This window comes from Peromyscus californicus, unplaced genomic scaffold (assembly GCF_007827085.1).
Source record: "Peromyscus californicus insignis strain IS unplaced genomic scaffold, ASM782708v3 Scaffold_5__1_contigs__length_169319896, whole genome shotgun sequence".
Classification (NCBI taxonomy): Eukaryota; Metazoa; Chordata; class Mammalia; order Rodentia; family Cricetidae; genus Peromyscus; species Peromyscus californicus.
In genome coordinates this window covers 19,980,748-19,992,260 of record NW_026294573.1, presented here as the reverse complement: position 1 = coordinate 19,992,260, position 11,513 = coordinate 19,980,748, and the positions used below count along the sequence as shown (strand labels likewise).

General features: G+C 48.6%; 1 protein-coding gene across 4 annotated transcripts; it reads right to left on the bottom strand.

The window, feature by feature from the left end:
* Window positions 1-25: 25 nt before the first annotated feature.
* Mtfr1l (mitochondrial fission regulator 1 like) lies at window positions 26-11,196 on the bottom strand. Of its 4 annotated transcripts, none has more exons than XM_052716025.1 (7): window positions 10,618-11,196; window positions 8,270-8,402; window positions 7,787-7,891; window positions 5,635-5,744; window positions 5,222-5,433; window positions 3,503-3,824; window positions 26-984 (listed from the first exon to the last, which is right to left on the bottom strand). In XM_052716025.1, exons 2-7 carry the CDS (start codon window positions 8,282-8,284, stop codon window positions 879-881), a joined length of 870 nt encoding a protein of 289 aa, XP_052571985.1. In that variant the 5' UTR covers window positions 8,285-8,402; window positions 10,618-11,196; the 3' UTR covers window positions 26-878. The 4 variants fall into 4 exon arrangements, with proteins under 4 accessions (XP_052571985.1, XP_052571989.1, XP_052571988.1 ...); XM_052716029.1 differs by having other exon boundaries at window positions 3,503-3,788; XM_052716028.1 differs by having other exon boundaries at window positions 8,273-8,402.
* Between the last annotated feature and the right edge of the window lie 317 nt (window positions 11,197-11,513).

Genomic DNA, 11,513 nt, shown 5'->3' with positions numbered 1-11,513 from the left:
TCAAAACTCGGACAAAGAAAATGCACCATTTTTCCAAATCCTTCATTTAATGTCAGGTAGTAGTACTTCAACTCAAGACACGCAGTATTCATACCATAGAGAAAAGGGCCCTGAGGGCACCTGAGTCATGCATGATGCAGTAAATAAAATCTGGCCCAACCCAGAGAAATCAGTTATTGTCCTAGAAGGATGGTATGCTCTTTTCTCTCCCTGTTTCTCCTTCCTAGACTTAAGTCCATGGAAGAAAAAAATGTCAATCAGTGGAACTGATGAGGCCCTGGAGGGTAGATCTGGTTGTAGTTTTATAAAATATGTTTAAGAAAAAAATAGCCCAGGCCTCCCTGCTGCAGCCAAGTATTGGCTGGCCCAGTGGCCTGACTGGTATAGCTAGAAGAAAAAGGTGATTGCTGGGCACTGGTGTGGGTTTATGATGGAGCAGCATAAGATCGTCCCTGTGAACATGAACATGAAGAGCCACTCCCCACTAGCCTTGTGGTGCTGCAGGGAGGCTGCTGAGAGTGACAGCTGTGCACAAAGTGTCCAGTGAGACCAATTATGGAGTCTAATGCAGTGAACTGAGGCATTCAGTTAGGGCCTATTTGCACACAGACTAAGAAAAACAACAAACTTCACCTCTTAAACAGACACTCCATCCTACCAGATTACCTGTAACAAATGCCTCATCTCACACCACAGACCTTAGCTTCTGTCAGGTTTAAGTGCAAGTAACACATAATCCAGCTCCTCTCTTCCAGCCCAAGCCCTAGCTCGTTGGCAAGACTGTTGCAGACTTCTAACTGAGGCAGAGACATCTGCAGCGAGGAAGGCAGCTATTGAAGGAGTTCAGGAGCATGAGACTGAGTCTGCAGTCAGTACTGTCAGTTTCCTTTCCTACTGATGTCTTCTTCCTTCAGAGCAAACTTCCTTCTAAGGACTTCAGAGATAAGCACAGCAGGGTCTTCTTCCTTCAGTAAGCTCCGGCTCCTGCAGACACAACAAGAGTTCGTATTTAGGGAGTACTTGCTCTGTTTTGGGTCATGCTCTGTATGCACTTTTCACCTCCTGAATCTTCACAGCTAGTCTGTGAAGCAGTTGCCAGTGCATGTTCCTACACCCGTGGGAAGATTCAGCACCAAGACATGGAGTCACTGTCAACCTCTGGCTTTTAAAACCAAGCTAAGTTGTTTCTGGACCCCATCTCTTAACTAGACTGCCCTTTTATTTATTCATTTTTTTAAAGTACTTTATGTACGAGTGCTCTGGCTGCATGTACGTATGCCTGCACTCTAGAAAAGGGCATCAGACCCCATTATAGATGGTTGTGAACTGCCATGTGGGTGCTGGGGATTGAACTCAGGACCTCTGGAAGAGCAGCCAGTGCTGGAGCCATCTCTCCAGCCCCAAATGCCTGTTTGTTACATGGCTACAAAATATGGGTAAAATGAAGGCCCATCAATTTGTTGGCGTTCTGATCTAATCTCAAGAGGGTCTTGCAGTAAGTGGTTGATGGCTCAGCCCTTCTGATCCCTACTAGTTCTGGTGCCAAGACATCCTACCAGCACCTTCCCTTAAGTGAGCTGAGATTTTTTCTTAATAAGAGATAAAAATCATAGCAAAACATTTACATTATAAGGAACTGTGGGAACAAAATGAACTCTAGGGTAGGCACACATTTATCACAGAAGAGAGGGTCCTGAATGCTCTGAAAACAGTTGTCTGAAGCTGTTAACTTCTACACATTTCATGAAGGTGTCTTACTGATCTTTGAGGCAATACACAAAGACCAAGATTGACTTTAAATCTAAAAGTAAAAGGAAGATTCTTTGGCCTATCACATTTCTGAACTTTAGCTGACCTGGCTACTTCTAATTAGAGAAAAAGATGCCAGGATACACGTGGAAGAGGTTTGGCAAAAATTTTGAATGTAATTTGGTCTAAGAAGCCAAGTAACAGAAGCTGACCTGGTAATAAACATCTATACTTCCAGCATTCAGGGGACAGAGGCAGAGGGATTGCAAGTTCAAGACCAGCTTGAGCTACAGAGAGATAGACAAGCGGCATGTTTCAGATCACTAACTAGAAGAAGGGCTCAAAGCTGACCAAAACCAGGTGAGGCAGCAGCTGTGTTTGGGGAAGTGAGAGATCAAAGAGCCTTTATGGGCTAGACAGGAAGACCAGAGTGACTAGGATAGTTTCTTGCCCAGTACTAACAAGTACAGCTATACTGGGTACTTGCCATCAAGGTCGATCTCCAACTAAGGTGCCCAAGAACAAGATCCTTGGTAGAGTATCAAAGCACATTTGGAGAAACTGCAAAGGGCAGGCTCCCTCAGGCAGTTCTAGAGCTTGTCTACCAAGGAAGCTTTTCAGGGGCCTGAGAGTGGCCTTGCTTCCAACTCCAGGCCTGCCCCGATTACCCAGACTTGAGCAAAGTCAACCACAGCTCCATTCTCTGGGTATTCTGCTTTGGTAAATTTACTATGTACAAATCTGGGCTGGGTGTAATGGTCCATGCCTTTGATCCCAACAGAAGCAGGCAGAGCTCTCCAAAGTGAGTCCCAGACCAGCCAGGGCTTCACAGTAAGACCTTATCTTTAAAAGCCAACCAACACCCCAAAGCTGAGCAGTTTTGATGGGCAGTCAGATTTAGGAACTAATTATTAATCTTATAAGCTTGATTGGTTCTCAAGCTGGGTGTGGTGATGCATACCTTTAGTCCTAGCACTCTAGAGAGGCAGGTGGATCTCTGAGTTCAAGGCTAGCCAGGTCTACAGATCGAGTTCCAGGACAAGCCAGGGTCACACAGAGAAACCCTGTCTCAAAAAAACCCAGAACCAAACACTTGGTTCTCAAGTCCCACAACTTGGAGGTTTGCCTTACAGAGTATCGTGTGAATGAGGACAAGTGCCTGCAGAAACCAGGGATGTAAGGTCCCCTGGAGCTGGATTACAGAAGCTGGTGCTATGGGTACTGGGTCCTCTGCAAGAGCAGTATGTGCTCTTAATCACCAAGCCATCTTTCCAGTGCCAAACTATTTAAAAATAAAATCTCTAACTTTATGCAATTCTTCCACCAAAAAGTCTACTAGTTTGAGACACTAGCATGTCATATAATCCCCCAACTTTGAAGGGTAGAGATGTTGAAACATGGTAGTTAGCAGTATGCAAACTAAAAAGCTACCGAGGTTTTTTGTTTGTTTTTAATGTGCACTGATGTTTGGCCTGCATACGTCTGTGAGGGTGTCAAGTCCCCTGGAACTGGAAATTGAACCTGGGTCTTTTGGAAGAGCAGCTAGTGCTCTTAACCACTGAGCCCCCCTGTATGTGCTCCTAACTGCTGAGTCTTTAACAGCTGGTTGAGGTGACTTAACAGAACAAATGGAAACTTGCTTTTCCACAAACTAGGCCCTAGTCAGTCAGCAAGCTTTGTGAATATAGTAACACGATTACCTTGTTAGCCATGAGTGACTAAAAGATTACCAGAGCTCCTATCAGATACTCACAGGTCTTGGCTCTGTTTTATCCGGTGAAAATCCTTCAGGATGCCCATCATGTCTGCAAAGCTGCTGGCCTTGGACAGAGAGATGCAGTCATCCTCTTCAGACGAGCTGCAGGTAGCTTTGTGTTCTGGTTTGCAACATTCAGGGCTGGCAGAACAAAGCAGGGGTATTGTTGGAAGCTCAGGGACCTCTACCTCAGTCTCCTCAGTGATGTCACTAATGACAAAGGAAGTTGTAGAGTGGAATGAGGATCCAAAGCAAGGTAAAGGAGAAGAGACATTTGAACTTCCTGGAGATAAGAAATCTGGCGTTAATGAAGACGAAGCTGAAAGAGAAAACAACAGATATAATGGACATTGGGCTGCAATGAAGCAGTGAGCTCACAAACACTGCCTACAGAACACAATCATTCCCTGAATTCACATCATGACAATCCTAGAGTACCAAGGGTGGGACCTCCCCAAGGGAGCCTTCCCCACTCTGCTCCCATTGAGGGCTCCACGTGGGCAGTGAAGCACAGGCTCTTGTAGTGTCCAAGAGAGGAAACCCCTTCCCACATAGTCATGACTTCTAAATGCTCCCAATGCAGTGAGCTTTAGGTTGGCAGCCCTGTTTTAAACTGAAGCTAAGCAAGGCCTGCATTTCCTATATTGGTCATTTTCTCAACTGTGTCAGTGTTCTGACTTTTTTGAATTTTGCTATCTATAAGCTCAAAATGTTCTAGACAAAACTTCCCAATTTTAATTGAGACAACTGTCTTCAGAGTTCCTAAGAAATGACACTGATTTTTCATATTCTATGGCTTAATTTTTTCAAAAAATTATTGCATTTATTTATTGTGTGTGGGTACAGGTTTACCACAGAGTAGGTCAGAGGACAACTTTCAGGAGTCTGTTCTTTGCTCCACCATGTGGGCCCTAGGGATGGAACTCAGGTAGTTAGGCTTGGTGGTAAGTGCCTTTACCTGCTGAGCCATCTTACTGCCCCCCACACTACAACTTTCACGTGCTCTACTAGCTGTTAAGGTTTAGGAACTATGTCTTTGAGCCACTGAGCATCTTCTGGAAGATCTACCTATTGGTTGTTTATGCCTCTGGTTAAGGCAGGCTCCTCTCTATTTCCAGTGGCTCTGCCTTAATTGTATGCAGAAAGCTACAGAGAAAAGTACTCCCTGGTCGAAAGGACAAGGAAAGGGAGCTAGGTAATTAAGGAGATATGTCTCATGGTGCTGGTGAGGAATGTTTATATTGAAAAGTGGCTCCAGGGTGGTGATGGTGCATGCCTTTAATCCCAGCATTTGGGAGGCAGAGGCAGGCAGATCTCAGTGAGTTCGAGGCCAGTCTGGTCTACAAAGCAAGTTCCAGGACAGCTAGGACTATTACACAAAGAAACTCTGTCTTGAAAAACCAAAAAAAAAAGGGGGGGGGGAATTCTTTGGGTTCATGGAATATGTGATCTTAAAGGTAGCTGGGAAGAGGGTATTAGATTTTGTAGCTAAGAGAAGGAATTTGCTCAGTGTCACAGGTTAACTTAAAAATTTGTTACTAATCAAACCAATCAATAAAGGATATTATAGAGTATCTGGGCTTCAGATCAACTCTAGAGCCCTGGGCCTAAGTCTTCCTGAATCAGAGACTATAATTTTTCTCATCTTTATCTTGCTCAATAACCAGGGAAGGGGAAGGATAGCCCGCTATGCTACGTCCTCAGTGGGGCGCCTACCTGCATCTGCTGCCACTATTTTAGCAATCTGGCTGCGCAAGTGGCTTAGTTCATCCTGCAGCTCAGTGGTGCGGCTTAGGGCAGGCAGGGCTGGCTTCTTCAGGGCCAGGAGCCTCTCCTCAGACCCACGAAGATTGGGCACTGAGGCATTACGTTGCATGACAATCAGAGGGCTGGGCTTCCAGGTATGTCTCAAGGGGCGTGTATCACTCCTAAGCCAGAGAAAGAAAAATGTCTTACTACAGACAACTGGCCGCTGTATCCCTGATTAAATTCCTTCACCCCACAGGTTCTACTGCTTCTCTTTAAGCCCATTCCTATTGGCCTCAGCCTCTCATAAACACCCTCCTTGCTGATTGCCACTTTTGGTAGAAGCTCCCCATCACCAGCAGAGCAGCTACTGCCTCAGCTACCTGACCCGGGCATATGTTTCCTCTTCATCTGCAGCAATCCAGGCAATGTCAGCCAGAGTAGGGACTGGAGGCACATCTCTCAAACACAGGTCAGAAATGTTAGGTAGAGTCTGTAGGAAAGCAAAATTCAACATTTATCCAACATGATGAGAGCTAATCAGATTAATGCAAAATGGGACAGCTAATCCAGCACTGAGTGAAGAAGGCTTCCTAGAGTAAGGAGAAAGCTTCCTGGTTACAAATCAGGCTATTTAATGGACTGACCTGAATTCTCCTGCTTAATGTGTGTAGATATTTTGCCTGCATGCATGTCTGTGTGCCATGTACATGTTGGTGCCCACAGATGCCAGAAAAGGGTGTCAGATTTTCTAGAACTGGAGTTACAGACAGCTATGAGCTGTGAAGTAGGTGCTGGGAATCAGACCCGTGTCCTCTGGAAGAGCAGCTGCTGAGCCATCTCTCCAGCCCCATATACTAAATGTTAATAGTGCTCATATATACTCCTTTGAAGAGCCTGTGTCCTTAATTGCCTTTGCTCAGCAGCATCTGGACAATGGGTATAGTCAAATGTGGGAAAACTTTTGACAGTTCTGGATAGTGTGCAGTAATGAGACACTAGTCAAGTAACTATACACTTCTAATCCTAACACCAACCCTGATACCACTTCTAACTCTTGTAGATGTAACCAACCGTCTTATTAAACAAGAAACACAGAGCCAATGCAAAGAAGAAAGCCAAGAGGTCAGAGCTAAGAGCCTTACCCGCCTGCTGCAGCTAGCCTCTTCAGCCAAGAGACCTCTCCGAAAGAGACCTACTTCCTGTCTGTTTGTCTTTATATAGACTTTCTGTTCTGCCTTCTCATTGGTTGTAAACCCAATCACATGACCGCCTCATCACGGCCTGTCTGTATAGACCTCCAGGTTTTCCATGATTGGTATTGAGATTAAAGGCGTGTGTATCCAATACTGGCTGTATCCCTGAACACACACTTACCTAGCTCTGCCCACCAAGTGCTGGGATTACAAGCGTACACCACCACTGCCCTGCTTTCCTATGGCTTGCTAATAGCTCTGACCCCCGGGCAACTTTATTTATTAACAAACTCTGGATTCAGTTCCTACACAGACTGTAGCTATCATCATACACACACACACACACACACACACACACACACACACACACACACACATATACATACGTGTGTGTGTGGGGGGGGGGAGAGTTGCTCTTTCATTTCTCTTTCCCCAAGGCCCACATTCTTTCATGCATGTGTTTCTATCTCCTCTGTGTGCCTGCCAACAATGCTTTCATGTCTGTTTCCCATACTCACTACCCTAACTATCTAACACAGTTGGTGCCTCACCAGGAGTTCTTTTTTTCCTCTGAGTAGTCTTGGCTGTCCTGGAACTCACTCTGTAGACCAAGCTGGCCTCAAACTCACAGAGATCCTCCTGCTTCTGCCTTACAAGTGCTAGGATTAAAGGCATGCACCACCATCTGGCTCTAATGAACATTATTTCATTTTCTACTACAGAAGCAGTTCTCAGAGACCTAGTCCAGACAGGAATCTCTGCTGTAGAGTGGAAGCTAAAGCCTCCATAGACACAGAGATTAGCCTGTAAAGCAGCCCAGTAATACAGTGCCATATTTGGACAGAAAGACGAGGATGGGGATTTGAGGCCACAGAGAAACACTAAAAATAGAGTTTAAGTGGCCCACTCATAGGGCTGGTGAGAAAAGCAGGTCTACTCAAGAGTCACAGCACTCATGTAGAGAGAGACCTGCCAGGACACAATGCCTCAGCTCTGATGTACATCATCTGGAGATTTGGTTTAGCAAAGGCTTTCTGACCTGCTTTGATAAAATGCATTGCTGGAAGCTTGTAAGATCTGAGTCACTTAGCAGCAGCAACAAAGGTAAGATGAAAGATTATCAATTTATGAACAAACTGCAATCTGATTGTTGTGGTCACATGTCTGTATGCAATCAGAAAGGCACAACTTAGACCAGGATCTATTATATAAGCACTCAGGAAATGAAAAAGTGATCAGGAAAGTGGGCAAAAGCCTTGGCAACCGACAAGATGTCTCCGGCACAGAAGCAGCATCTCCTCCCATACTCCTTTACTTTCCTTACCCTTCCAGTACTCACCTCAAAGGATGCCCGGGGACAAGGTTTCAGGGGTAGATTGGTCCCAATTCTTCTTACCACACTCCGAGCAGCCCCATGTGGCTTGTTTTGCCAGATTGGGATAGTCTGGAGAGGAGAGATGGACAAGCCCAAACCTCAGAGTGGGTCTAACTACTGTTTTTTGCCTGCTTTCTCCTCTGGAAGTGAGTCAGTTGTAAGGGCCGGTTTCTACACCTGGCGCTGCTAAAGTAGTCAGTGGTTGGGAGGGTCCAGAGAAGGAACCAGAATTAGCTGGGGGTACGGACTGTTCTGGTTCCCTCATGTTCCTCTGCATAAAAAAGTAAAAACACAGACCCATAAAGTGTACCAAAAGGAAGTAGGATGACAGCTTGCTCAAATTCCAGGGCTTCAGTGAAAAGCTAAAATGAACTGGCATCTCAGGGCCTAGCACATCAGCAAGTTCAGTACTCGGCTCTCTTAGCCCCCTGCCTTGGAACTCCTTACCACATTGGCTTCCATTCCTGATAGTTCCAGCCGGCTCCTGCACTTGAAGGACAAGGCACCCACAGGGCAGCTTCGGAAACCTGGAAGTATGACTCCTTCATATCAGGCCATTCCCGGAAGCATGAGATCTTTCCTGTGACACAAACCCCAGAGAGCAGGGACTCAGTGGTCACAAAACAAGCCTCTGCAAAGCCATTGCTAAAACCACCTCCAATGCTTAAAGGAAGAAAACTAGCCCCACGAGGCTGCCCTTACTTGTCACTGGCTTTTCTAAACAGGTTATATTTCTGATTTGCTGAGAAAGCTTGGCCAACCTGGGGAAACTTCCAGGCTCTAAGGTTAACCGAGGCAAAGCCTGGAAGATGCAGTCAGAACCCTTTGGAAGTTACAAAGCTCAAAGGAAAGCAAAACCAGGTTACCATCCAAGCCCAAGCATTTATTCTTGAATGCAAGTGGGTAAGAAAGAATCAATAGCCAACTCATGCTAATTCCAGTCTACTGGAAGAGATTTAAGTGGTTGTAATGCATCACCCAACTGCAAATATTCTGTCACAGAGCCACACCTCCAGCCGCAAGAGTTTTTTTTAATTTTTGCTTGGTCTTCTATGACTGTGTCTCAATGCTTTTGAATACTGGTTTCTTCATCTATAAAATGGGGAAAAGGAAATCTGCCACTTGGGCAGTAGTGGCACACACCTTTAATCCCAGCACCTGGGAAGCAGAGGATCTCTGTGAGTTCAAGGCCAGCTTGGTCTACAGAGCGAGTTCTAGGCAGCCAGAGCTGTTACACAGTGAAACTGTCTCAAAAAAACAAAACAAAACACACACACACACACACACACACACACACACACACACACCCCAAAAAAGAGAAAATGTGCCACTCTAGGCTACCCTAAAGGTCAGTGAAATTGGGGTAGGTGGATGACAAGTGCTTAATTTAAAACAAGACAGTTACTCTTAAGTTTTATTGTAAAAACTTGTCTCTAAGATTAACATACAAAGCAATACTCCTGACTGCACTCTTCACAGCTGCCCTGGCATGGAAGTTCAGTCAGTGAGCTTTATGTCTGTCAAACACCAAGAATATACTTTTTTTTTTTTCCCCGAGACAGGGTTTCTCTGTATAGTTTTGGTGCCTGTCCTGGATCTTGCTCTGTAGACCAGGCGGTCCTCGAACTCACAGAGATCCCCCTGGCTCTGCCTCCCAAGTGCTGGGATTAAAGGCGTGCGCGCCCACCGCCCAGCGAATATACGTTTTTCTAAGGAAGGCTGGGCATCGTTAAGAGATGCACTAGACATGTGGGCATATGAGTTAACTACGAGTTAACTACAGTCTACGACCCCATTTTGAGTTTGGGGAAGAGTGGGGAAGCAAAGGACTTGTAAAAGAGGACAGAGTATCCAAAGACATTGCAAAGGCAGACCAAGGGTCTTGTCGTGAGGGCTTACAGTGCCTGGGTTAGAAGTCACTGGGGTGCCCAGGTCTGGGCTGAACAGGGATGAGCTGAACTTGACGGGCAGTATCTCTTCAGGAAAATCTGGAGTTCCTCTTCTACCTTGAGAAAATTGCCATCTTATGATATACACGGAGAAAGGAAAGGACTTGTCTGGTCAGTCACTCAGAGGCTGTACAGTAGACAGTGCCCAGAGTCTGGTCTAGGCTCTGGTATGTGTGCCAAAGCCTACAAAGTCCCTGTGTGCAGACTTCTTGCTGAATGCCATCTAACTCTTGTCATTACATCCACTTCTATCTTGCTTCATCTCCAAAGACTCCATCTGAATCTAATCCTTAGGCGAAGGCAGATTTTAATAAACTGCTCATTCTACTTCTCTGGCGTTAAATCTTTCAACTCTCTCCTAGACTCTACAGCCCTCCTGCCAGCAGGGCCTACCAAACAGCTGGACCCTACCTTCTGGCTCTCCAAAACAAGCTCTGATACCGTCTGGCCAGTGCACGCTTTGGGGCCTCCCTCCCTCCCTCGTCCTCTGCGCTGGTCCACACTGCTGCGGGGCTATCAGCTCCCAACACGCCCCCTCTGAGCCCTGGTCCATACCACTGCCTCCGTGGGACCCCGCAGAACCCTGATCCAGCTCATCCCAGTCCCTCAGCGCTCTGCTCACACATCACGCCGGGTCCTCAGTTCAGTCCGCAGCCGCCTCGATGGCCTCTGGGGCCGCTCAGGACAGGAAGGAAGTAACCAACCGGCCCACGGCACGGCCTCGGCCAGGCTCCGCCAGCGCTTGGCTTTAAGGAACCGCGGTAGGCGACACTAACTTAGCCCCGAGGCCCCGCCCCCCGCGTGCCCGCTAGCCCTCGCCCGGTCCGCAGACCCGGCTCTGCACACCTCGGCGCTGCCGCGGCCCCTTCCGCGGTGGCAGTGTGCGCGTCCCTACGCGCCGTCTCTCTCGGCAGACCCGCTCTGCTCCAACAAGGGCCTCGACCCGGCAGTCCCGGGCCAGGGAGAAACTTCGCCCGGCGGTGCCCGGCGGCAGCTGCGCGGGGGTCCCCCGGCCGGCCGGATGTCAGGCCTCGCGCCCCCAACGACGCGCCCCCCGCCCCGCGGAGGCGACCCCGCCCAGGCCAAGGTCGGCCAAGTCCTCACTGCGCGTCCGTCCGGCGGCCCTTGGACCCACGGGCCGGGCCGGAGCCTCCAGGCCGGTGTAGGTCCCAGAAACGCCACGGCCAGGGCGCGGAGCCTGGGGTCGCTCTAACGGCTGGGTCGCCCCCAACGGCTGGGTGACATGGCCAGCAACTACGCCTCAGGACTAGTGTCCCCGCCGGGGGGGGGGGGGCAGACGGCGGCGACTCCCGCGAGACCTCGCACGGGACTAGGAATCACGCGCTCCCCCTGCGCCGGGACGGAGGCGCTGGCAGCGGACCAGCGGCGCCCACCGCGCCTGCTTGCCGCGCTGCCCGGCGTCGGGCTCACCTCAGACTCAAGCTCCGGACTCACCTCAGCCCCTCCTACTCCGGCAGGCGGCCGAGCCTCAAACGTCACTTCCGCTAGCCCGCCTCCGGAAGCAATCGTTTGCAGCTGCGCTTCGTGCTGCAGGCCCGGGAGAGGCGGGCTTAGCAAGGGGCCGGAGCAGACGCGGTCTCTGAGTGGACGGCACACCCGGGAGGCCACACCCCTCTGTGGGCCACGCCCCCTGCAGGCCGCCCCGGTGTGCGGGTTGCTCCTAGGACGCTGAGCCCCTGCTTTCAGCCGCTGGACTTTGCTTCCTTCTTCCTTCCCACCTT

Bases quoted from the DNA above. Each gene is read 5' to 3' on its own strand.
- Mtfr1l (XM_052716025.1), bottom strand. The intron at 5,745-7,786 runs GTGAGTACTGGA...GCTTTCCTACAG, and splicing joins GTCCCCGGGCATCCTTTGAG to ACTCTACCTAACATTTCTGA. The intron at 5,434-5,634 runs GTAGCTGAGGCA...TCTCTGGCTTAG, and splicing joins GAAACATATGCCCGGGTCAG to GAGTGATACACGCCCCTTGA.